This window comes from Mytilus galloprovincialis, chromosome 5, assembly GCF_965363235.1.
Source record: "Mytilus galloprovincialis chromosome 5, xbMytGall1.hap1.1, whole genome shotgun sequence".
Taxonomy (NCBI): Eukaryota; Metazoa; Mollusca; class Bivalvia; order Mytilida; family Mytilidae; genus Mytilus; species Mytilus galloprovincialis.
The window spans coordinates 74,444,659-74,472,427 of record NC_134842.1 but is presented as its reverse complement, the minus strand read 5'-3'; the positions used below and the strand labels follow the sequence as shown (position 1 = coordinate 74,472,427).

At 34.9% G+C, this 27,769-nt stretch overlaps 2 protein-coding genes across 3 annotated transcripts in view; both read left to right on the top strand.

The window, feature by feature from the left end:
* LOC143076400 (uncharacterized) overlaps window positions 1–27,769 on the top strand; it is a 263,485-nt gene that overhangs the window by 106,627 nt on the left and 129,089 nt on the right. The gene's annotated exons all lie outside the window — the stretch shown is intronic.
* Window positions 109–3,245, top strand: LOC143076927 (uncharacterized). The gene is made up of 2 exons (XM_076252825.1): window positions 109–790; window positions 962–3,245. Exons 1-2 carry the CDS (start codon window positions 109–111, stop codon window positions 2,263–2,265), a joined length of 1,986 nt encoding a protein of 661 aa, XP_076108940.1. The 3' UTR covers window positions 2,266–3,245.

The following is a 27,769-nucleotide window of genomic DNA, read 5'->3' as shown; positions in this document are numbered from 1 at the left end:
TTCCCACTGTTATGTAGCTTATATCATAAACAGAACCTCCAGAAGAATGTAAGCGTTACCTCTTTTTTTAGCAATCCTTTTGAAATTTTTAAAGATCAACTTGTACACATGTATGGAGAAAGTGATGCTGGTAAGATGCAGTATTGTAGCTTAGTCCTTTGTGTGATGTTTAACAACACATTGACAGAAGAAAACTTGTCCACAAAAGATGAAAAGATAGGAGCAGTCATAGAAGATTTACTGGAAGAATGTGAACTTAATAAAGGAACATCCATCAAACGTTTAAAGAAATCCCTTGAAACACTTGAAGGTACTTATGTGGTCAAGGATGATAGTACATACAAAATAATCCATGATAAGTTGTTTGATTTCCTTGCCAAGTACTTTGGGGAGAAGATGATACAGATTTTCATTGAGCATGCTAATACTGATTTCATTAAGGAGAGATTTCTTTGGAAGATAACAGATAACATGGGCACAGAAACAGAGTTTGTAATAAGAATACCTGATAAATATATAAATAGATATATAGATAGGTTACTGACAGACTGGGAGAAAGGTTATGTATACAGTGTATGTCAGAACAGAAACATGAATTCTACTACATTTACAGAAAACTTTATAACACGTTTAAACCAACTTGATCTATCAAAACAGGAAGAACTTGTTTGTACTAAAGATATCCACATGAAAGATATAGCACTTGCAGGAACTTGTTATATGGGTACTATTGAACTTGTCAAATGGTTGATCAGTAGGAATAGTGATGTTAATTATTGTAGAGAGGATGGTTGGTTTCCTTTATTATGGGCAAGTCAGGAAGGACATATTGATGTTGTTAAAGAACTGTTACAATATTCAGCTGATGTCAATAAGTGTAAACATAATGGTGTATCACCTCTGTATATAGCAAGTCAGAATGGACATGTTAATGTTGTTAAAGAACTGTTACAGTATTCAGTTGATGTCAATAAGTGTAACAAGAATGGTTCATCACCTCTGTATATAGCAAGTCAGCAAGGACATGTTGCTGTTGTTAAAGAACTGTTACAGTATTCAGCTGATGTCAATAAGTGTAACAATAATGGTGTATCACCTCTGTATATAGCAAGTCAGAATGGACATGTTAATGTTGTTATAAAACTGTTACAACATTCAGCTGATGTCAATAAGTGTGAAAAAAATGATGTATCACCTCTGTCTATAGCAAGTTACAATGGACATGTTGAAGTTGTTAAAGAACTGTTACAACATTCAGCTGATGTCAATAAGTGTAACAAAAATTGTGTATCACCTCTGTATAAAGCAAGTCAGAAAGGACATGTTAATGTTGTTATAAAACTGTTACAACATTCAGCTGATGTCAATAAGTGTGAAAAAAATGATGTATCACCTCTGTCTATAGCAAGTCAGGTAGGACATGTTGAAGTTGTTAAAGAACTGTTACAACATTCAGCTGATGTCAATAAGTGTAACAAGAATGATTCATCACCTCTGTATATAGCAAGTCAGAATGGACATGTTGAAGTTGTTAAAGAACTGTTACAACATTCAGCTGATGTCAATAAGTGTAACAAGAATGATTCATCACCTCTGTATATAGCAAGTCAGAATGGACATATTGATGTTGTTAAAGAACTGTTACAACATTCAGCTGATGTCAATAAGTGTGACAATAATGATGTATCACCTCTGTCTAAAGCAAGTCAGAATGGACATGTTGATGTTGTTAAAGAACTGTTACAACATTCAGCTGATGTCAATAAGTGTAACAATAATGATGTATCACCTCTGTATACAGCAAGTTACAATGGACATGTTAATGTTGTTAAAGAACTGTTACAACATTCAGCTGATGTCAATAAGTGTAACAATAATGATGCATCACCTCTGTATATAGCAAGTGAGAATGGACATGTTAATGTTGTTAAAGAACTATTACAACATTCAGCTGATGTCAATAAGTGTAGTAATGATGGCACCCCACCATTACAGATTGCTTGTTACAACAACAGGATAGAGGTTGTACGTGTACTTCTTCAGTGTGATGATGTTGATATTGATCTTTGTGATGATGATGGATGTTCCTCTCTTTATTGGGCAAGTCAGGAAGGACATGTTGATGTTGTTAAAGAACTGTTACTACATTCAGCTGATGTCAATAAGTGTAATATTAAAGGTAAAAATCCTCTAAATGTAGCACAGGAGCAAGGACATATAGAAATAGAATCATTGTTGAAAGAAAAAGGAGCAAATCAACATTGATGTCAAACTGATCAATGCTAGTGGAGGATATTTTTTATTGTTTGTATTTGGACAAATTCATACATTATAATTCATTTATTCAAAACCTCGTATAGCTGAAATTAGTTTATAGTTTGAAGTATCGGCACTAGTCAATACTTCCATTAACCTTTAGCTATTTTTTTTTTTATTTATTGTATTGTTGGGTTACTGCCTATATTAACAATCTCTTTTTAAGCATATATACATATCTTGTTTTTCTGTACAATTGGTAAGATTTTAGTGAAAATACAGTTAAATCAGATAAGGTTACTAACTCTTGGCTTGTTTTTCAATTAACATGATTAAAAAAATACAGCAAATTTTTTGGAATTGAAAGTATTTAAAGAAAGACCAGCAGTGTGCAAGATAGTTGCACACCCTCTAAAAACAGAGCCGGATGGATATGCAAAAAACAATTATATAGATAAATCACAAAGGTTGTGTTGGATAAATTTGAAGATGACGAACATTGTATATATGTGAATGTCCTCGTTATACATGTTATAATCTCTTGAACAAATAGTTCTATAATATCATTTGTAAAAGTGTCAAAACGTTAAACTCAAATGCCAATTTCAAATTGTCTTTTTATTCAAGAAAACCTAGACATGCTAGAGGTATTAAAAATTATTTGAATGTACATGATGTATATATATATTAATGAATGTCTTGAAATCAGAAAACTCTCAATTTTGTACAGATATGTTTATATGTAACCCATTAGGAATATTTGCCTGTTAATATTATATATTCATGATATTATCTGTTTAATTACTTGATGTTTGTATACATGCTTATGGCTCTGGATTGGCTGTGACTTAAGATCTTTACATTTAGTTGATTATATTCATATTTGTATATGATTGTCAACAACATGTCTGTCAATTATGAAAAATCATCGTATTAAACTACTTTAATCTTCATTAGCTATTTAATTGGAATAAAGATATCTTATCTTATCTTAATATCTTGTACATAAAAAAGCAGATGGTTTACCATGTCTTTTTTACTTCTGAGTTTATATCTCCATGATAATAAGTACTAGGATCAATAGTGCTGAAAGTAGCGTTAAACACCAATCAAATCAAATCATATCTCCATGACTATAAGTACTGCAACAGGAGAGAACGACCATTAGACATACAACAGGAGACAACGGCCATAACACATTTCATTCAACAGGAGAGAACAACCATTAGACATACAACAGGAGACAACGGCCATAACACATTTAATTCAACAGGAGAGAACTACCATTAGACATACATCAGACAGGAGAAAACGGCCATAACACATTTAATTCAACAGGAGAGAACGACCATTAGACATACAACAGACAGGAGAGAACAACCATTAGACATACAACAGGAGACAACGGCCATAACACATTTAATTCAACAGGAGAGAACTACCATTAGACATACATCAGACAGGAGAAAACGGCCATAACACATTTAATTCAACAGGAGAGAACGACCATTAGACATACAACAGGAGAAAACGGCCATAACACATTTAATTCAACAGGAGAGAACAACCATTAGACATACATCAGACAGGAGAAAACGGCCATAACACATTTAATTCAACAGGAGAGAACTACCATTTAACATACAACAGGAGACAACGGCCATAACACATTTAATTCAACAGGAGAGAACTACCATTAGACATACAACAGACAGGAGAAAACGGCCATAACACATTTAATTCAACAGGAGAGAACTACCAATAGACATACAACAGGAGACAACGGCCATAACACATTTAATTCAACAGGAGAGAACTACCATTAGACATACAACAGACAGGAGAAAACGGCCATAACACATTTAATTCAACAGGAGAGAACAACCATTAGACATACAACAGGAGAAAACGGCCATAACACATTTAATTCAACAGGAGAGAACTACCATTAGACATACATCAGACAGGAGAAAACGGCCATAACACATTTAATTCAACAGGAGAGAACGACCATTAGACATACAACAGGAGAAAACGGCCATAACACATAAAACAAAAAAAAGAGATCATTACACATAAAACAAGAGGAAACAGTCATTACATATAACACAGAAGAACACGGCAATTACACAGGCAACAGGTGAACATCGCCATTAAACATAAAAAAAGAGGAAACGACTATTACACGTAAAAAAGAGAATACGGTCATTATACATAAAACAGGGGGAAATGGTCATTACACATGCAATAAAAGAGAACGGCCATTAGACATACAAAAGGAGAAAACGGTCATTATACATAAAAAAGAGAAAAAGGCCATTATACATATAACAGGAGAAAACGGTCATTACACTGCAGGCAACAGGTGAAAATGGCACTTACAAATTAAATAAACGAGGAAACGCTCGGACTATTACACGTAAAAAAGAGAATACGGTCATTACACATGAGATAGGAGAGAACGTCCATTAGACATACAGCAGGAGAAAACGGCCATTACACAAAAAAAAGAGAATATGACCGTTACACATGCAAGAGGTGAAAACGGTCATTACACATAAAACATGAGAAAACGGCCATCCACCACCCCCCCCCCCCCCCCCCCATGAAAAAAAAATACAGAAATTATACATAAAACAAGGGAAAACGGCCATAACACATCAAAAAAAGAATACGGCGATCACACATAAAACAAGAAAATATGATCATTACACATGCAACAGGTGAAAACGGTCATTTCACATAAAACAAGAGGAAACGACCATCACACGTAAAAGAGAGAATACGGCCATAACACATAAAACACGGGGAAACGGTCATTGCACAGGCAAAAGGACATAACGGCCAATAGACATACAACAGGAGAAAACGGCCATTACACATGCAACAAGAGAAAACGGCCATTACTCATAAAGCATGATAACACGGCCATTACACATGCATCAGGAGAAAATGGCCATTGCACATAAAACAAGAGAAAACGGGCATTAGACTTAAACATTTAAAACAGGTGACAACGGCCATTACACATAGAACAAGAGAAGACGGCCCTTACAATGCAACAGATTAAAACGACCATCACACATAAAACAAGAAAATACGGACATTACACATATAACAGGAGATAACGGTCAGTACGCATAAAAACAAGAAGACACGGCAATTACACATAACACAAGAACAAACAACCATTACATATATAACAAGAGAATACGGCCATAACAAATGCAACAGGTGAAAATGGCCATTACACGGAAACCAAGAAAATAGAGTCATTCCACATAAAACAAGAGGAAACGGCAATTACACATAAAACAAGAGGAAACGGCAATTAAACATAAAACAAGACTATACGGCAATTATACATAAAACAAGACTATACGGCAATAACACGATCAACAGGTGAAAATAGCCAATACACGTAAACCAAGAAAATACAGTCATTCCACATCAAACAAGAGGAAACGGCAATTACACATAAAACAAGAGGAAACGGCAATTATACATAAAACAAGACTATACGGCAATAACACGATCAACAGGTGAAAATGGCCATTACACGTAAACCAAGAAAATACAGTCATTCCACTAAAAAAGAGGAAACGGCAATTACACTATAAAACAAGAGAAAACGGCCATTACACATACAAAAAGAGAAAACGGCAATTACACATAAAACGAGAGGAAACAACCATTACACATATAACAGAAGAAAACGGCCATTACACATGCAAAGAGAGAGAACGATAATTTGACAAACATCAGGAGAAAACATAACACATCAACAGGAGAGAATAGCCATTAAACTTACAAATAGAGAAAACGGCAATTACACATAAAACCAGAGGAAACAACCATTACACATAAAACAGGAGAGTACGACCATTACTCATCAAACAAGGGAATACGACCATGACACATGCAATAGGTGAAATCGGCCATTACACATAAAACAAAACGAAACGGCCATTACATGTATGACAGGAAAAACAGCCATTACACATAAAACATGAGACAACTGCCATTACATATAACACAAGAGAACACAGCCATTACACAGGCAACAAGTGAACAGGGCCATTACACATAAACAAGAGAAAACGAGTATTACACGTAAAATAGGGGAAACGGTCATTACAAATCAAATAGGAAAAAACAGCCATTAGACATACAAAAGGAGAAAACGGCCATTAGACATACAAAAGGAGAAAACGGCCATTATACATGCAAAAGGAGAAAACAGCCATTAGACATACAAAAGGAGAAAACGGCCATTAGACATACAAAAGGAGAAAACGGCCATTAGACATACAAAAGGAGAAAACGGCCATTAGACATACAAAAGGAGAAAACGGCCATTAGACATGCAAAAGGAGAAAACGGCCATTAGACATACAAAAGGAGAAAACGGCCATTAGACATACAAAAGGAGAAAACGGCCATTAGACATGCAAAAGGAGAAAACGGCCATTAGACATACAAAAGGAGAAAACGGCCATGAGACATACATAAGGAGAAAACAGCCATTAGACATACATAAGGAGAAAACGGCCATTAGACATACAAAAGGAGAAAACGGCCATTAGACATACAAAAGGAGAAAACGGCCATTAGACATACAAAAGGAGAAAACGGCCATTAGACATACAAAAGGAGAAAACGGCCATTAGACATACATAAGGAGAAAACGGCCATTAGACATACAAAAGGAGAAAACGGCCATTAGACATACAAAAGGAGAAAACGGCCATTAGACATACAAAAGGAGAAAACGGCCATTAGACATACAAAAGGAGAAAACGGCCATTAGACATGCAAAAGGAGAAAACGGCCATTAGACATACAAAAGGAGAAAACGGCCATTAGACATACAAAAGGAGAAAACGGCCATTAGACATACAAAAGGAGAAAACGGCCATTAGACATACAAAAGGAGAAAACGGCCATTATACATACAAAAGGAGAAAACGGCCATTAGACATACATAAGGAGAAAACGGCCATTAGACATACAAAAGGAGAAAACGGCCATTAGACATGCAACAGGAGAAAACGGTCACTACTCATAAAACAGGAGGAGACAGCCATTACATAGGAAAAAGAGAATATGGACATTATACATATAACAGAAGAAAATGATGTATGTACTCATAAAACAAGAGAAAACAGCCATTACACCCAAATATGGCCATTATACATATAACAGGAGAAAATGATCATTACACATGTGATAGGAAAAAACAGCCATTACACATAAAAAAGAGTAAATGGCCATTACTAATAAAAAAGAGAATATTGCCATTACACTTGCAGGAGGAGAAAACGGCCACTACTCATAAAACAAGATAAAACAACCATAACACACAAAACAAAAGAATACAACCATTACACATAAAACAAGAGAATTTAATCATTGCACATGCAACAGATGAAAACGGCCATCAACCGTTAAAAAGAAGATACGGCCATTATACATAAAACAGGGGGAAACGGTAATTATCATGCAATAGGAGAGAACGGCCATTAGACATACAACAGGAGAAAACGGCCAGTTGTTAGAAAAAAGAGAAAACGGTAATTACACCTGCAACAGGAGAAAACGGCCATTACACATAAAACAAGTGCACACGGCCATTACACATGCAACAAGAGAAAATGGCAATTTCACATCAAACAAGAGAATCAGCCATTAAACATAAAACAGGTGACAACGGCCATTACACATAGAACAAAAAAAATACGGCCATTACACATACAACAACATAATACAGCCCTCACACATGCAACGGATGTAAACGGCCAGTAGACATCAACCATGAAAATACGGCCTTTCACATCAAAAAGAGAAAACGACCATTACACATATAACAGGAGAAAACGATTAGTACACATGAAAACAAGAAGACACGGCAAGTACACATAACACAAAAAGAAACAACCATTACAGATAAAAACAAGAGAAAACGGCCATAACACATCCAACAGAAGAAAACGGTCATTTCTCATAAAACAGGAGGAAACGGCCAATACATATGAAAAAAGAAAATATGGACATTATACATATAACAGGAGAAAATGATGTATGTACTCATAAAACAAGAGAAAACAGCCATTACACCAAAAAAAATATGGCCATTATACATATAACAGGAGAAAATGATCATTACACATGCAACAGGAAAAAACAGCCATTACACATAAAAAAGAGTAAATGGCTATTTCTAATAAAAAAGAGAATATGGCCATTACACTTGCAAGAGGAGAAAACGGTCACTACTCATAAAACAAGATAAAACAACCATAACACACAAAACAAAAGAATACAACCATTACACACAAAACAAGAGAATTTAATCATTGCACATGCAACAGAAAAAAACGTCCATTACACATAAACAAAAGGAAACGGCCATCAACCGTAAAAAAGAGAATACGGCCATTACACATAAAACAGGAGGAAACAGTCATTACACATGCAATAGGCGAGAACGGCCATTAGACATACAACAGGAGAAAACGGCCAGTTCATAGAAAAAAGAGAAAACGGCAATTACACCTGCAACAGGACAAAACGGCCATTACACATAAAACAAGAAAATCAGCCATTAGACATAAAACAGGTGATAATGGCAATTACACAAAGAACAAAAAAATACGGCCATAACACATAAAACAAAAGAATACAACCATTACACATAAAACAAGAGAATTTATTCATTGCACATGCAACAGATGAAAACGGCCATCAACCGTTAAAAAGAAGATACGGCCATTACACATAAAACAGGGGGAAACGGTAATTATCATGCAATAGGAGAGAACGGCCATTAGACATACAACAGGAGAAAACGGCCAGTTCATAGAAAAAAGAGAAAACGGTTATTACACCTGCAACAGGAGAAAACGGCCATTACACATAAAACAAGTGCACACGGCCATTACACATGCCACAAGAGAAAATGGCAATTTCACATCAAACAAGAGAATCAGCCATTAGACATAAAACAGGTGACAACGGCCATTACACATAGAACAAAAAAATACGGCCATTACACATAGAACAAAAAAATACGGCCATTACACATACAACAACATAATACAGTCCTCACACATGCAACGGATGTAAACGGCCATTAGACATCTACCATGAAAATACGGCCTTTCACATCCAAAAGAGAAAACGACCATTACACATATAACAGGAGAAAACGACCAGTACACATGAAAACAAAAAGACACGGCAAGTACACATAACACAAGAAGAAACAACCATTACATATAAAAACAAGAGAAAACGGCCATAACACATGCAACAGGAGAAAACGGTCACTACTCATAAAACAGGAGGAAACGGCCAATACATATAGAAAAGAGAATATGGACATTATACATATAACAGGAGAAAATGATGTATGTACTCATAAAAGAAGAGAAAACAGCCATTACACCCAAATATGGCCATTATACATATAACAGGAGAAAATTATCATTACACATGCAAAAGGAGAAAACAGCCATTACACATAACAAAGAGTAAATGGCCATTACTAATAAAAAAGAGAATATGACTATTACACTTGCAAGAGGAGAAAACGGTACCGCACTACTCATAAAACAAGATAAAACGGCCATAACACACAAAACAAAAGAATACAACCATTACACATAAAACAAGATAATTTGATCATTGCACATGTAACAGATGAAAACGGCCATTACACATAAACAAAAGGAAACGACCATCAACCTTAAAAAAGAGAATACGGTCATTACACATAAAACAGGGGGAAACGGCCATTACATATGAAAAAGAGAATATGGATATTATATATATTACAGGAGAAAATGATGTATGTACTCATAAAACAAGAGAAAACAGCCATTACACCAAAAATAATATGACCATTATACATATAACAGGAGAAAATGATCATTACAAATGCAACAGTAGAAAACAGCCATTACACATAAAAAAAAGTAAATGGCCATTACTAATAAAAAAGAGAATATTGCCATTACACTTGCAAGAGGAAAAAAAGTCACTACTCATAAAACAAGAGAAAACGGCCATAAAACACAAAACAAAAGAATACAATCATTACACATAAAACAAGAGAATTTAATCGTTGCACATGCAACAGATGAAAACGGTCATTACACATAAACAAAAGGAAACGGCCATCAACCGTAAAAAAGAGAAAACGGCCATTACACATAAAACAGGGGGAAACAGTCATTACACATGCAAAAGGCGAGAACGGCCATTAGACATACAAGAGGAGAAAACGGCCATTATACATGCAACAGGAGAAAACGGTCACTACTCATAAATAGGAGGAAACGGCCATTACATAGGAAAAAGGGAATATGGACATTATACATATAACAGAAGAAAATGATGTATGTACTCATAAAACAAGAGAAAACAGCCATTACACCAAAAAAAAATATGGCCCTTATACATATAACAGGAGAAAATGATCATTTATTTACACATGTAACAGGAAAAAACAGCCATTACACATAAAAAAGAGTAAATTGACATTACTAATAAAAGAGAGAATATGGCCATTACACTAGCAAGAGGAGAAAACGGTCACTACTCATAAAACAAGAGAAAACGGCCATAACACACAAAACAAACGAATACAACCATTACACATAAAACAAGAGAATTTAATCATTGCACATGCAACAGATGAAAACGGCCATTACACATAAACAAAAGGAAACGGCCATCAACCGTATAAAAGAGAAAACGGCCATTACACATGAAAAAAGGGGGAAACAGTCATTACACATGCAATAGGCGAGAACGGCCATTAGACATACAACAGGAGAAAACGGACAGTTCATAGAAAAAAGAGAAAACGGCAATTACACCTGCAACAGGACAAAACGGCCATTACACATAAAACAAGTGAAAATGGCAATTACACATCAAACAAGAGAATCAGCCTTTAGACATGAAACAGGTGATAATGGCCATTACACATAGAACAAAAAAATACGGCCATTACACATAAAACAACAGAATATAGCCCTTACACATGCAACGGATGAAAACGGCCATTATACATCAACCATGAAAATACGGCCTTTCACATCAAAAAGAGAATACGACCATTACACATGTAACAGGAGAAAACGACCAGTACACATGAAAACAAGAAGAAACTGCAATTACACATAAAACAAGAAGAAACAACCGTTACATATAAAACAAGAGAAAAGGGCCATAACACATGCAACAGGAGAAAACGGTCATTACTCATAAAACAGGAGGAAACGGCCAATACATATGAAAAAGAGAATATTGACATTATACATATAACAGGAGAAAATGATGTATGTACTCATTAAACAAGAGAAAACAGCCATTACACCAAAATAAATATGGCCATTATACATATAACAGGAGAAAATGATCATTACACATGCAAAAGGAGAAAACAGCCATTACACATAAAAAAGAGTAAAATTTATGGCCATTACTAATAAAAAAGAGAATATGGCTATTACACTTGCAAGAGGAGAAAACGGCCACTACTCATAAAACAAGAGAAAACGGCCATAACACACAAAACAAAAGAATACAACCATTACACATAAAACAAGATAATTTGATCATTGCACATGTAACAGATGAAAACGGCCATTACCATAAACGAAAGGAAACGGCCATCAACCGTAAAAAAGAGAATACAGCCATAACACATAAAACAGGGGGAACAGTCATTATAAATGCAATAGGAGAGAACGGCCATTAGACATACAACAGGACAAAACGGCCACCACACATAAAACTAGTGAACACGGCCATTACACATGCAACAAAAGAAAATAGCAATTACACATCAAACAAGAGAATCAGCCATTAGACATAAAACAGGTGATAACGGTCATTATCACATATTTTGTACTGATATGTACGTTTTTGCATGGCCAATAATAGCCGGAAGTCAAAGTTGGTTATCAGCCCTCGGGGCCGATATCGATATCAGCCCTCGAAATCCATATCAAGCCCCCGAGTTTAACTTCCGGTAAACTGTCAATCAAAGACTATTTGTAAACAAGTTGAACACAATGAAAAGAAATTTAGAAAGTTACGAATCTGCTGTAGAAGAAAAAAGTCGAAATCAACAGTGAAAATCACAAAAGTTCCCGTAAAATTTTGACGTCATAAAGAATTTATAAAATATATGACGACACACTGGAAGAGTAGCGATATAGGATTCTTCTTAAGCATTTTTAACATTTGTAATGTAACATTTTAAAGTCGTTTAATATTTGCAATTCTTAGAATTAATATATTTATTGTTAATCATTTCTGAAACTTTTCACAAAACGTTGTTTACCTACTGTGATACGAACTTTTTTAAACTCACAGTGATACATTTTTTATTTTATTTTCGTTAAATATCTTTTTGATTTTTGATGAAATATCAAACATAATTTGGTGTAAGCTATTTGTTTTCTCTTGCTTAAAAATATGTGATAAATAGATTATTACATGTCATTTTTCATATGGTCCCTGGTATCAGCCCACGACCCATATCAAGCCCTCGGGCTAAAGCCCTCTGGCTTGATATGGGAGTCTATGGCTGATACCAGGGCAATATGAAAAATGCCATGTAATAATCTATAATTACACATAGAACAAAAAAATACGGCCATTAAACATAAAACAACAGAATACAGCCCTTACACATGCAACGGATGAAAACCACGGCCGACAATCGGCTAACCGAGAGATTGGTCGGTTAATCTATATTGAGTATGTGGCTATATGGGCGATTGGTCTGTTAATCGGGTTGGTTATACGTCTGTTAAGAGTAAAACGCTTAATTTAATGTTAAACTCTATTAAATATACAGATTTTTGGCATGTTATAAGAACCAAATCAAAAAAAGAAAAGTGTCTGACAAAATAATATCTATCATAGAACATTTTGCACTTGTAAAAAAATTTCTTAGTCTGCGCAGTTTTCAGTAAAACCAAAAGGCGTCGCGCAAGTATGTAGTATTTATGCTTATACGCATAGCAATTTTTTTAATGAAAGGCGAAACAAACAAATTTAGATATTATTTAAAGGACAAAAAATAGTACTGTGGTTCTAAAAAATAAATTGACATTAGTAAATATTTCATAATTGTAAAATAACGTGAATAATACCACGTTTTAGTGAAAATTATGGGAATAAAGTCTGTTAATGGGTTGGTCAATTGAAATTGTGTCAGTTAAGAGTTATGTAGCATCGACAATAATTTTGCTACCTTTATATTTTCCCCTTGAAAAATTTAAGAATGAGATGTTTCTGAGGGAACACAAATGACAATTCGGTGCCACAGTATCCTAGAAAGAGCATTTTTATTTTGACTTTCTTTGCATTTTATTGAAGGGTGTATCACTTCAATATAGCGTGATATGGATTGGCCTCTGGAATATGCATGAATTTTTAATTGACGTTTTCAATCAGCCTTAATTTTTGTGTCTGTTCGAAGCAGCACGTTCTTAATTCCGACTGAAAGTGTCTTTCTAATACAACACAGGGTACATATAACGTGTTCTCGTTCACATGTCACCGGGGAAACTGGGTGACTTGTCGGGTGTGTAACAAGAGCCTGACTGAATGGCCTCTTGTTACTGAAACTGTGTGATGCACCTGATCACACAACGAATGATTGCTCTGAATAGCAATGAGAACTCTGAATACTGGTGAAACCTAACTTTTGAGACTCTGGAACTAGCGATGAATAAACCAATAATTCAGCATGGAATACGAATACTTTTATTACAGATGGACTGTGTTCAGTGTAAAGTCCTGAGTCCAAATCTTGCTTATTGAAATTATAAGCAAGTATTTATACACAATTGAAATGACAAGAATAGACATAACAAATAACAATTAATTTGAGTGATATTGTTCACTGACAAAGATTAAACTATTTTTAGAACTTGAAGAATAGATATTAAATGATAATCTGATTATGACAATTAAGAACATACATTATGAATAAGGTAAAATGTCACTAATTAGGTAACAGATTGAAACACGTCACTCAATGAGCATGTTGATTTTAAGTCCTGGTTATGAAATGTAAATAGAAACGAAATTATAAAATAAAATGAATAATAAAACACAGATAATTAATGTCTAAAATATCAAAATTGAGAATTAAATATTAAAGTCCTAAGTATTAAACGAAGCTGCTTTTTGCACTGTCACACACATATGAACATGTGTACGGATTGAAAGTTTAGTCTTAGTTGCATGATATTTTTATTAGATGTTAGTGGCTTTGAACTAGCTGTCAGATAACTGCGAGTACTCTCAGATTTGTTCATTGTGTCTTTTTGTGTCGGGATGTATAAGTACCGGGCCACGTCCACTTATATTTTTGTCCATCTGATTAGTTAAGCCTTTTTCAACTGATTTTTATAGTTCGTTCTTATGTTGTACTGTTATACCACTGTCCCAGGTTAGGGGAGGGTTGGGATCCCGCTAATATGTTTAACCCCGCCACATTATTTATGTATGTGCCCGTCCCAAGTCAGGAGCCTGTAATTCAGTGGTTGTCGTTTGTTTATGTGTTACATATTTGTTTTTCGTTATTTTTTTACATAAATAAGGCCGTTAGTTTTCTCGTTTTAATTGTTTTACATTGTCTTATCGGGGCCTTTTATAGCTCACTATGCGGTATGGGCTTTGCTCATTGTTGAAGGCCGTAAGGTGACCTATAGTTGTTAATGTCTGTGTCATTTTGGTCTTTTGTGGATAGTTGTCTCATTGGCAATCATACCACATCTTCTTTTTTATATGATATTTGTCACTGGACGTTAAATCCTAATTCGTCAACATCATCCAATTGGTTCTTCTCTTCTATTACTTAATCATATGTTGTTTACAAATCACTCTAAAGAAGTAAACGGAAAGGAACGAATGCAGCTACATTTGATTATTTTAAGTTTCAATTCATTTTATTCCGTTTAGAAGTGCAGAGGAGAACTACAGTTGTCTATGGTGGCCGGTAAATTACATTTCACGTTTTCGCGATTTCGCCTTTCATATTCTATGGGGCGAAAACGCAAAATCACGAAGTCAAAAACGCGAAAACGCGAAGTCGAAAACGAGAATTCGGTTTCGCGTTTTCGACTTCGCAATTTCGCGTTTTCGCCATATAGAATATGAAAGGCGAAAACGCTAAAGCGCTGAAACGCAAAATGGAATTAACCTGCCACCATAGTTGTCCGCATGTAAACTTCTAGAATTTGTCACCAATATAAATACATCGCAATCCGTTACTGTTTCAACAGTCATCGGTGTTTCATGTATGTATTCTTAAACAAGTATTATTTTTCTTTCGTTTTTAGCAATGTATCACTCTCTACTGTCATTATATGATATTCTATATTCTGCGTTTCCATCTAGATTCTCGTGTATACCATGAGGGTCCGGATTGGGGGTATATAAATGTTCTTCTGTATTCTTTAAATTATTATGTCATTTTTTTCTACATTTTATTTTGTCTTACTGATTATACTTTTTTTATTTTTCATATTTTGTCATCCCAAGATATTTTACTTACTGATGTTTAGTAACATTACGACGTTTATCTCTGATTTATATACTGGTTACCAATGTAGATGACAAATTTGTGTCATTCATGACAATTACACAGAATCAATATGATATATGCGATCATTCTTGGATGAAATTAATATTACTTTAATATTACACTTTTTGAAACCATTTTTATCAATTTTCAATTTCATGTGTTGTTTCCGTAAATGTTCTGTTTCATTGCTCATGTGTTGTTTTCGTATATTTTAGCCGCTCGCCTTGAGCCTACTCATTTGATCCGATAACACCCAATATAGCAATAAAATTATACTTTTATTGCCATTCATAACTCTTAACAGACCAATTAACAGACCGGGTTTTATACATCCGACCCATTAACAGACCAAGTTTTAAATAAATATTGATTTATGTCACCAAAATACAGATTTTGGTGTAGATTTTTCACACAATGATATCAATATGGTTAACAAAAATAATGCCCTTCTTTTTTTGATGTTCAAAATATTGAATGCAAGTAAATTTAACCAATGTGTCATTTTGTGTACATTTTATGTGTGTAAAATGTGTATAAATTTATTGATGAGTAACCCGCCTTTTCATTTTATAGATCGTACATCGAAGCTAGAAAAATAATAATTACACCACTGAATTCAGTACATTGAATTGTTTTGTTAGACATGAATACTTTTTATGATGAAAATATATTTAGAAAGTTATACAATGAAACATGCTGAACTTTCAATGATTTTCTCGATAACACCTGATTAACAGACTTTAGCCAACCCGATTAACAGACCAACCGCCGATATAGCCGCATACTCAATATAGATTAACCGACCAATCTCTCGGTTAGCCGAGTGTCGGCCGTGAAAACGGCCATTAGACATCAACCATGAAAATACGCCCTTTCACTCAAAAAGAGAATACGACCATTACACATGAAAACAAGAAGAAACTGCAATTACACATAACACAAGAAGAAACAACCATTCTACATAAAACAAGAGAATACGGCCATAATACATGCAACAGGTGAAAATGGGTATTACACATAAACCGAGAAAATACAGTCATTCCACATAAAACAAGAGGAAAGGGCCATTACACATAAAAAGAGAATACGGCCATTACACATGCAACAGGAATCAACGGCCAGTAGGTATAAAACAAGAGAAAACGGCCATTTAGTCTTAGATGCATGATTTTTTTTTATTAGTTGTAAGTGGCTTTAAACTAGCTGTCAGTAACTGCGAGTACTCTCAGATCTGTACTTAGTGTCTTTTTGTTGTTTGGATGTACAAGTACCCGGCCACGTTCACTTGTATTTGTAGTATATGTATTTTTATCCATCTGATGAGTTAAGCCTCTTTCAACTGATTTTTATAGTTTGTTCGTATGTTGTACTGTTACACCACTGTCCCAGGTTAGGGGGAGGGTTTGGATCCCACTAACATGTTTAACCCCGTCACATTCTGTATGTATGTACCTGTCCCAAGTCAGGAGCCTGTAATTTAGTGGTTTTCGTTTGTTTATGTGTTAAATATTTGTTTTCGTTAATTGTTTGTACATAGATTAGGCCGTTAGTTCTCTCGTTTGTTTTACCTTGTCATTTCGGGCCTTTTAAAGCTGACTGTGCGGTATTGGCTTTTGCTTATTGTAGAAGGCCGTAAGGTGACCTATAGTTGTTAATTTCTGTGTCATTTGGTCTCTTGTGGTGAGTTGTCTCATTGGCAATCATACCACATCTTCGTTTTTTTTATAATTACACATAAAACAGGTGATAACAGCCATTACACAGAAAAACAAGAGGAAACGGCCTTTACGCATAAAAAAAGAGAATACTACCATTACACATATAACAGGAGAAAACAGTCATATCACATGCAATGGGAGACAACGATAATAAGACATACAACAGGAGAAAACGGCCATTCTACATAAAACATGACTATCGGCAATTACACATGCAAAAGGTAAAAATTGTCGTTACACATAAAACATGAGAAAACGGCTAAAATAGAGAATACGGCCATCACATATGTAACAGGAGAAAACGGCCATTACTCATAAAACAAAAGAAAACGGCAATTACACATAAAAATATAACAGGAAAAAGCGGTCATTACACATGCAACAGGAGATAAAGACCATTAGACATACAACTGGAGAAAACGGCAATTACACATAAAACAGGAGGAAAGGGCCATTACACATAAAAAAAAAAAGAATATGGACATTACACAAGCAACAGGAGAAACGGCCTTTACTCATTAAACAGGAGGAAAGGGCCATTACACATCAAAAAAAAGAATATGGACATTACACAAGCAACAGGAGAAACGGCCTTTACTCATTAAACAGGAGGAAAGGGCCATTACACATAAAAAAGAGAATATAGTCAGTTGTTTTCAAGTGTAAATTATAAATTATCGGCTAAAACATTATTTTGTACATTGTAGGAAAATAAAACATGTATTTGTACTCGCTACGAGACAGGAGAAAGCTCGACGAACATCGGCATTTAAATTAAAGCTTATCCCAACATTTAAAACGCCCAAATGGTTAAAAAATCATTATACAGGAAATAAAGTATTTTGTGACACCTAAATTATCTTTTTAGCAATTATTAAGTGATCGGTCTTCTTAATTTAAAAACAATCACTTGAGCCTACCGGTAAACTATAAAGCCTAATACATAATATGTTATACCTTAGCGTATATATTTAGCAAAAAGACTATTTTCTAACATTCATGTACTTTAACGTTTTAAGCCGTCAAACCTTACCCTATTGGTCCATTGCACTTTAGCGTGATGTACCATCGTACTTTAGCAAACAAAAAACCATCGCACTTTAGCGTGATACACCATCGAACTTAAGCGTAGACAATCACACTTAAGCGTGACCATCACACTTTAGAGTACCATCGCATTTTAGAGTCCTACACATATAACAGGAGAAAACATTACACATGCAACGGGAATCAACGGCCTTTAGGTATGCAACAGGAGAAAACGTGCCATCGTATACGTACTTTAGCAAACAAAAAACCATCGCACTTTAGCGTGATACACCATCGTACATTAGCGTAGACCATCGCACTTTAGCGTGACCATAGCACTTTAGAGTACCATCGTACTTTAGAGTCCTACACATATAACAGGAGAAAACATTACACATGCAACAGGAATCAACAGCCATTAGGTATAAAACAGGAGAAGACGGCCATTACACATAAAACAAGTGAATACGGCCATTACGCATGCAACAGAAGAAAATGGTCAATACACATAAACAAGAGAAAACGATCATTTACATATAAAACAGGTGACAACGGCCATAACACATAAAAAGAAAACACGGCCATTACACATATAACAAGAGAAAACGGCCATTACACATATAACAAGAGAAAACAGCCATTACACATATAACAAGAGAAAACGGCCATTACACATGCAACGAGAGAGAACGACCATTAGACAACAGTAGAAAACGGTCATTACACATAAAGGTAGGGAAAATGGCCATTACACATAAATGAAGGGAAAACGGCCATTACACATAAAAAAGAGAATACAACCATTTCACATATAACAATAGAAAACGGTCATTACAAATGCAACGGCAGAGAACGACCATTAGACAACAGTAGAACACGGTCAATAGGCATAAAGGAAGGGGAAAACGGCCATTACACAGAAAACAAATAGGAACGACCATTACACATAAAACAAGAAAATACGGTCATTACACATAAATCAAGAGAATACGGCCATTACACATAAAACAACAGAATACGGCCCTTACACATGCAACAGATGAAAACGGTCAATACAAATAAACCAAGAAAATACAGATATTACAAATAAAAAAGAGAATACGACCATTATACATATAACAGGAGAAAACGACAGTTCGCATACAAACAAGAAGAAACGGCAATTACACATAACACAAGAGGAAAAGACCATTACATATAAAACAAGAGAATACGGCCATAACACTTGCAACAAGGGAAAACGGCCATCACACATAAAACAAGAAAATGAGGCCATTACACATAAAAAAGAGAATACAGCCATTCCGCGTAAAGCAGGAGGAAACCGCTATTATACATAAGATAAGACGATAGGCCATTATACATAAAACAGGAGAATACGGCCATTATACATAAAACAGGAGAATACGGCCATTATACATAAAACAGGAGAATACGGCAATTACATATGCAAAAGGTGAAAACGGCCATTACAGAAAAAACAATAGAAAACGACCATTACACATACAAAGATAATACGGCCATTAAACATATAACAGGAGAAAACGGCCATTACACATATAACAAGAGAAAACAGCCATTACACATATAACAAGAGAAAACGGCCATTACACATGCAACGAGAGAGAACGACCATTAGACAACAGTAGAAAACGGTCATTACACATAAAGGTAGGGAAAATGGCCATTACACATAAATGAAGGGAAAACGGCCATTACACATAAAAAAGAGAATACAACCATTTCACATATAACAATAGAAAACGGTCATTACAAATGCAACGGCAGAGAACGACCATTAGACAACAGTAGAACACGGTCAATAGGCATAAAGGAAGGGGAAAACGGCCATTACACAGAAAACAAATAGGAACGACCATTACACATAAAACAAGAAAATACGGTCATTACACATAAATCAAGAGAATACGGCCATTACACATAAAACAACAGAATACGGCCCTTACACATGCAACAGATGAAAACGGTCAATACAAATAAACCAAGAAAATACAGATATTACAAATAAAAAAGAGAATACGACCATTATACATATAACAGGAGAAAACGACAGTTCGCATACAAACAAGAAGAAACGGCAATTACACATAACACAAGAGGAAAAGACCATTACATATAAAACAAGAGAATACGGCCATAACACTTGCAACAAGGGAAAACGGCCATCACACATAAAACAAGAAAATGAGGCCATTACACATAAAAAAGAGAATACAGCCATTCCGCGTAAAGCAGGAGGAAACCGCTATTATACATAAGATAAGACGATAGGCCATTATACATAAAACAGGAGAATACGGCCATTATACATAAAACAGGAGAATACGGCCATTATACATAAAACAGGAGAATACGGCAATTACATATGCAAAAGGTGAAAACGGCCATTACAGAAAAAACAATAGAAAACGACCATTACACATACAAAGATAATACGGCCATTAAACATATAACAGGAGAAAACGACCATTACACATACAGCAAGAGAAAACGGCCATAACAAATAAAACAAGAGAATACGACCACTACACATTAAACAAGAGAATATGATCATTACACATGTGATACGGTGCTTTCGGTCCGCGATTTGCTTTTAGTCCGGTTTTGCTTTTTGTCAGACATTTTTTGCTTTTTGTCCGTTGCTTTTTATCCGATAATTTTGTTTTTCGTCCGAAACTTTTGCTTTTTATCCGTTGCTTTCGGTCCGTTTTGTTTTTTTGTCCGATTATTTTGTTTTTTGTCCAATACTTTTGCATTTTCTCCGTTTTGCTGTTCGTCCGATGATTCTGATGTATGTCCATTTTAAAACGTGCATGTTTTTGTAGGTTCCATTTGAACTTCGAAACTCAATGACATCTTTGAAATTTAATACAAACCTAATTTCTCTCTATAAATAAGTGGTGCATGGAGTATCAGCAGTCGGTCAGTAGATGAATTATAAGAACAGAAAATAGCAAATTGAAGTCAAATTATTAGTCTCTGTTGTATTGTTTTTAAAACTTAACATTGATTAGTGATTGCTTTGACTGTTTATCTTACATATACACGTACATGTATCAAATATACAAGTTTGTTACTTTTCACGTATATTTTTGGGTGTGACTAATTCCCGTTTACCTTATTTTTGTTTTGTTTTTGTTTAAACACATTTTATTTCCAAAAGTAGCAAATGGGATTGAACACATCTCCCCTTACTCAAATACAAACATAAAATACATAAGACAATGACGAAAAACAAAATAGAAATGCATGTAATACAAACTATAAACAAAAACGAAAATGAAATATAATATTGTTGTAATATAAACTGGCGTGAAGGGTGAGTGTCCATTGTCCTTGACCTCATTTTCATGGTTTAGTGACTATACTTGAAAAAAAGGTAAGATTTTTTGTAATGTAAATTTGTCTCTTATTATGAGTAATAGAATAGCTATATTTGGTATGTGTATACCTTGCAAAGTCCATATGCCCGTCAGACAGTTTTCACTTGACCTCGACCTCATCCATGGATCAGTGAAAAAGGTTAAGTTTTGGTAGTCAAGTCCATTTATCAGATATTATAAGCAATAGGTCTAGTATATTCGGTGTATGTAAGGACTGTAAGGTGTACATATCCAACTGGCAGGTATCATCTGACCTTGACCTCATTTTCATGGTTCAGTGGTTGTAGTTAGGTTTTTGTGTTTTGGTCTGTTTTTCTTAAACATGTACTGTATGCAGTAGGTCTACTATATTAAGTGTATGGAATGATTGTGAGGTGTACATGTCTAGCTGGCAGGTGTCATATGACTTTGACATCACTTTCACGGTTCATTGGTCAAAGTTAAGTTTTTGAGTTTCAGTCTTTTTTTCTAATACTATATGCAATAGGTCAACTATATTTGGTGTATGGACATATTTTATGATGTACATGTCAGATTCGCAGGTTTTTGTTTTACCTTGACCTCATTTTCACGGTTCATTGCTCAGTGTTAAGTTTTTGTGTATTGGTCTGTATTTCTTAAACTATAAGCAATAGGTCCACTATATTTGTTGTGTGGAAGGATTGTAAGCTGTACATGTCTGCCTGGCATGGTTCATCTGACCTTGACCTCATTTTCATGGTTCATTGGTCAATGTTTAGTTTTCCTCGGTTAAGTTTGTTTCTTAGAAACTATAAGCAATAGGTCAACTATATTTAGTGTATTGAATGATTGTAAAGTGTACATGTATTTCTTGTTTGGTTTATATGACCTTGACCTCATTTTCTTAGATCATGTTAATTTAAGTTGATATGATAGTTGTAGTAAAGCTTTATATTTAGGACTATCAATATAATATCAATGATTAGTAAAGAAGGCGAGATATTTCAGCGTGTGCACTCTGGTTATTACATTAGATGTGAATAAAAGATGTTCTGGTCATATCTAATCTATGAAGCGGGGTACTACATAGTTGTTACTATTTCGTAAATCATAAATTGAATTTGACCAATAAGTTGGAGCATTAAATCATGCAGTCTCGTTATGTAAAGAATATAACACATTGAGTTTTCTTGACTTTCGTCTGTCTACTAGCAATTCCCGGCCTGTTTCGGAATATGTAGCTTTACAACTGGCAAACACGGGCAACCGAGTTACTATTCCTCCTGCTTCTAACTTAACATGTTCTTAAATTATTAGAATTTTGTTGAGTACAACTATCCCGAAACACATATGCATATTCTAATCTATGACGCGGGGTACTACATAGATTTTACGGACGCCATCACGAGTTGGTTGACCGTTATGAAATAACCGTTTCACAAATGGTATCGGACATGTTCCTTCAGTCGTAACTACAATACCCTTCCCTTTCATGAATAAGACCTACCGAATTAGACTATTTACCGGATTTTTTATCACATAAGCAACATGTGGAGCAGGATCTACTTACCCTTACGAAGCACCTGAGATCACCCCTAGTTTTGGTGGGATTCGTGTTGTTTATTCTATAGTTTTCTATGTTGTGTCATGTGTACTATTGTTTGTCTGTTTGTCTTCTTTTTTAGCTATGGCGTTGTCATTTTATTTTAGATTGATGAGTTTGATTGTCCCTTTGGAATCTTTCGTCCCTCATTTTACCATAATTAATATAATAGATAAGTTTATACGAGGAAGATTATTTCTATATAATGCATATTTCAATTTTTCAAGAACATTTAATCTTGTACTGTGTTTGCACAATTCATTATGTTTTCTATATGTGTATGTATTTTCCTTGTTAATACATTCTGTACATATTCCGTCTCGGACTGTCATGTGTTAAAACAATACCTTGTGATGATTTTTACTTATTTTACACTAATTTATTTTAAGTTGTGTATTCATATTCAAGTCATTCACCAAAATTATCAATGGCGGAGAATAATTTATCTTAGAGCTCTGATTTTAGCGCATAGATAGGACATTTAGCAAAAAACAGTCGGACGTTATAGCGCCAAAAAAAAGTTCATTTACCGAAAAAAGAAATAGTCAATTCCATATGAGAGAATATATAATTCATTCGTTGTATAATAATGAATTTTGATATAGTGTCATGATAGCAAAATTAAACAAAAAATTCAGAATAAAAAGTTAAAGGGAAACTCCGCAGAAAAAATGTAAGAATGGAAATGGGGAATATGTCAAAGAGACAACAATCCGACCAAAAAGCAGACAACAGCCGAAGGTCACCAATGGGTCTTCAACGCATCGAGAAAATCCCGCACCCGAAGGTGGTCCTCAGCTGGCCCCTAAATACAATTGTGTACTACATTGTAGTTTAGTGAAAATGGACGTAAAACTAAACTTCAAAAGATATAAATGAACTAAAATTGGGACAGGCACAAAAATGAACATAGAGATGTCCTCGCCCGGACACATATATGGAATGCAGTTTGCTGATAAATGGGTGTCAAATGTATTGAGCAAAAACCCAACGACTAGTTTCAACAAGAATGGTTTGCTTTTGTTGCAGAATCGCATAAAACTTTATGTTATCGTATTTTTAAAAAGAATTTACAATTTGAAAACAACTTTTCATTTTTACCTTACAAATTCCAATATATATAATGCAAATATAGATGTGGTAGTCACCACTTGCCGATTGAGTCTGGAAGGTGGCAGGTTTTACAGAGAGAAAACAGAATATGCCGTCTCTGTGACCAAAACGAGATTGTTGACGAGTACCATTACATTATTAAATGTGGAACATTCAAACTAGAAATATTTTTTTTTAATGAACTACCGTTGGTCAAACCCTAATGTCTGTAAAATTAATGTTATCAACTGTTTGACTCATCAAATATTGTAGTATTAGATAAATATGAAAGTCAGTCAGTCATTCCTCCAAATTAATTTAATTGTATGGTTCACACTTGCATGTACTAATTGTACCTTATAGTTAATTTTATGTATGTACTCTATAACTAGCTATATATAGTAATTGAAGTTTTATGAGAAATAAAGTATTCGTATTCCTTTAAACCATAAATTACATGAAGACAACCTACGGGTAAAATACAAGTGTATATGATAGTATAAAGTATTTAATCCTCATCCGTCCTTGTAAATGCAAAACTTTCAATGTCGTGCTTTCGAAGTAACTTCTTTACCTTTTTGTTGTAAAATTCAGTACCTATATCTGTCCATAACTTTTGAGGAAATCGTGATGATGATGTGAAGACCGTTTGGAAGGCATCTTTGACCGTCAACCCTTTCTTGTTTTTGGGATGTATGAGCCATCTGTATTTAGAAAACACATGAATGATACTTAGAAAGATTTAAAGCCTTTGTTATCACGAGAAAATGAACTCATATCAACGGCAGTCCAAATCTCGTCTACACCTCAAAAGAGGAACGAAAGATACCAAAGGGACAGTCAAACTCATAAATCTAAAACAAACTGACAACGCCATGGCTAAAAATGAAAAAAGACAAACAAACAACAACACACACGACACAACATAGAAAACTAAAGAATAAACAACACGAACCCCACCAAAAAACTAGAGATGATCTCAGTTGCTCCGGAAGGGTAAGCAGATCCTGCACCACATGCGGCACCCGTCGTGTTGCTTATGTGATAACAAATCCGGTAAATAGTCTAATTCGGTAGGTCAGATTCAGGAAAGGGAAGGGGATTGTAGTTACGACGTAAGGAACATATCCGATATCATTTGTGATACGGTTATTCCATAACGGTCAACCAACTCGTGATGGCGTCCGTAAAATTTACGAAGGGATGATTTCAACTTCACCATTTTGAACTCTTGGTTTAATAGCTTCCTTGTGAGCAGCAATCCTCTATCAAACGATCACACGTCTTTTCTTGAATTGACGTCGAACGGGTTTATGTAATTCTTCTGCTAATTGATCTGTCCAAAGAATTTTTTTTTGATGTCCCAAACCAAATCATCTTTTAGTACCGATGAGAGGTTTAACGATACCACGATCTATTTTCTCTCTCATGGTTGGATTGTTAATGGAATCTAATTGTTAGAGCATATTTTTATCACATATAGAATTACGTGTTGGTGTTTTATCTGCATTGATTCGTTGATGTAGCTTTGTTCCAGGTCCCGTAAACTGATGTCCCGGAAGATGCATTTCTACGGGTAGATGGTTAATGACTTTGTTCATAAAACCTTTACCGGTAGATCTTACAAACTTGGATATTTTTTATCCACAAACGGCGCAGATTCCACCTTTTCGTTGTCGTCCGTTGCTAGTAATCTTTTCGTAGAGACCTTTCGTTTCCAGAGTCCTTTTACATTTCAAACAATAATATTTAAATAAGTGGATGTTAAAGATATCTCATACAATGAAACTATTGTGAAAAGAGAGAATCACTTCCTTCTTCCACAGCGTTCGATTCAAGGACTGATTATTGGTAAGTCAGACTGTGCTAAAACGACAATAATCAACAACTTTCTCATTAAAGACTGGTTAGATTACGATTGCTAGCATGTGTTTGGAGAATCACTTCATCAACCCATCTAACAACTGTTGCAACACGCATTGGAAAAGGGATACACCAACAAGGGCATATGCGATTTGTTATCCGTTAAAGGAAAAAGGTGTTTGATGATTTAATGTTAAGTAAACTTAAAACTTCCTCGTCAAACGATTCGTGAGAATAGTAACTTCATCTGCTTATTTTCACAAGACGCTAAAAATCTTGAACACGTTCATTACGATCATTGCTTAGGAATTGGATCTGGCAAATGACACCTTGTTATTTCCATCAACTCAACACTCAACGCTAAACAATGTTAAACGCTAAACAACGTTCAATGTTCAACGCTAAACAATGTTCAACGTTCAACGCTCAACGCTGAACAACGTTCAACGCTCTAAATAAATGACGTTTATTAGCATTACTGATCCTAAACAACGTGATGCTCATTCTAAGGATTTATTTGTTGATGGAGTAAGGTATAAAGGAACTCCTGGTTTATAGGAACTTATGGTCATGAAATAACCAGTTAATTATGAGCCTGATGATCTGAATGACTATGCTGAAATTTAAAAAAAGTACTCTTGCCATGTACCTGTTGGTGACCCTCTGCTGTTGTTTTTTTATTTGGTCGGGTTGTTGTCTCTTTGACACATTCCCCATTTTCATTCTCAATTTTATAGAGATAACTCAACCCTTTCAAAAAACTCCCAAATCGAATAAAGGGTATACATGGAAAATATTGTCTCACGCATTTCAAAGCTAGATGTATGGTAATGGATTGCAAACTGTATATCTACCCCCAAACTTTAATCAACTCCTCGATCGATTGGAGTTGTGTGCTGCTTCCTATCAAGCTGGGAACGGTGGTTTACGTAACGAAATTGTATTAATCCTCTATGCCATGAAAAAGGGTGGCTTCATCAACAGCAAAGATTACAATCAAGCTCATCGTAACCTTCTATAAAATAAATGTTAACCATTAAGAAAAAAGTAAAATCACAAAAATACTGAACTCTGAGGAAAATTCATAAAGGAAAGACCTTAATCAAATGGCAAAATCAAAAGATCAAACGAATGGATAACAACTGTCGTATTCATGACTTGGTACAGGCATTTTTTGTATGTAGACAATTCTGGACTGAACCTGGTTTTATAGCTAGCTAAACCT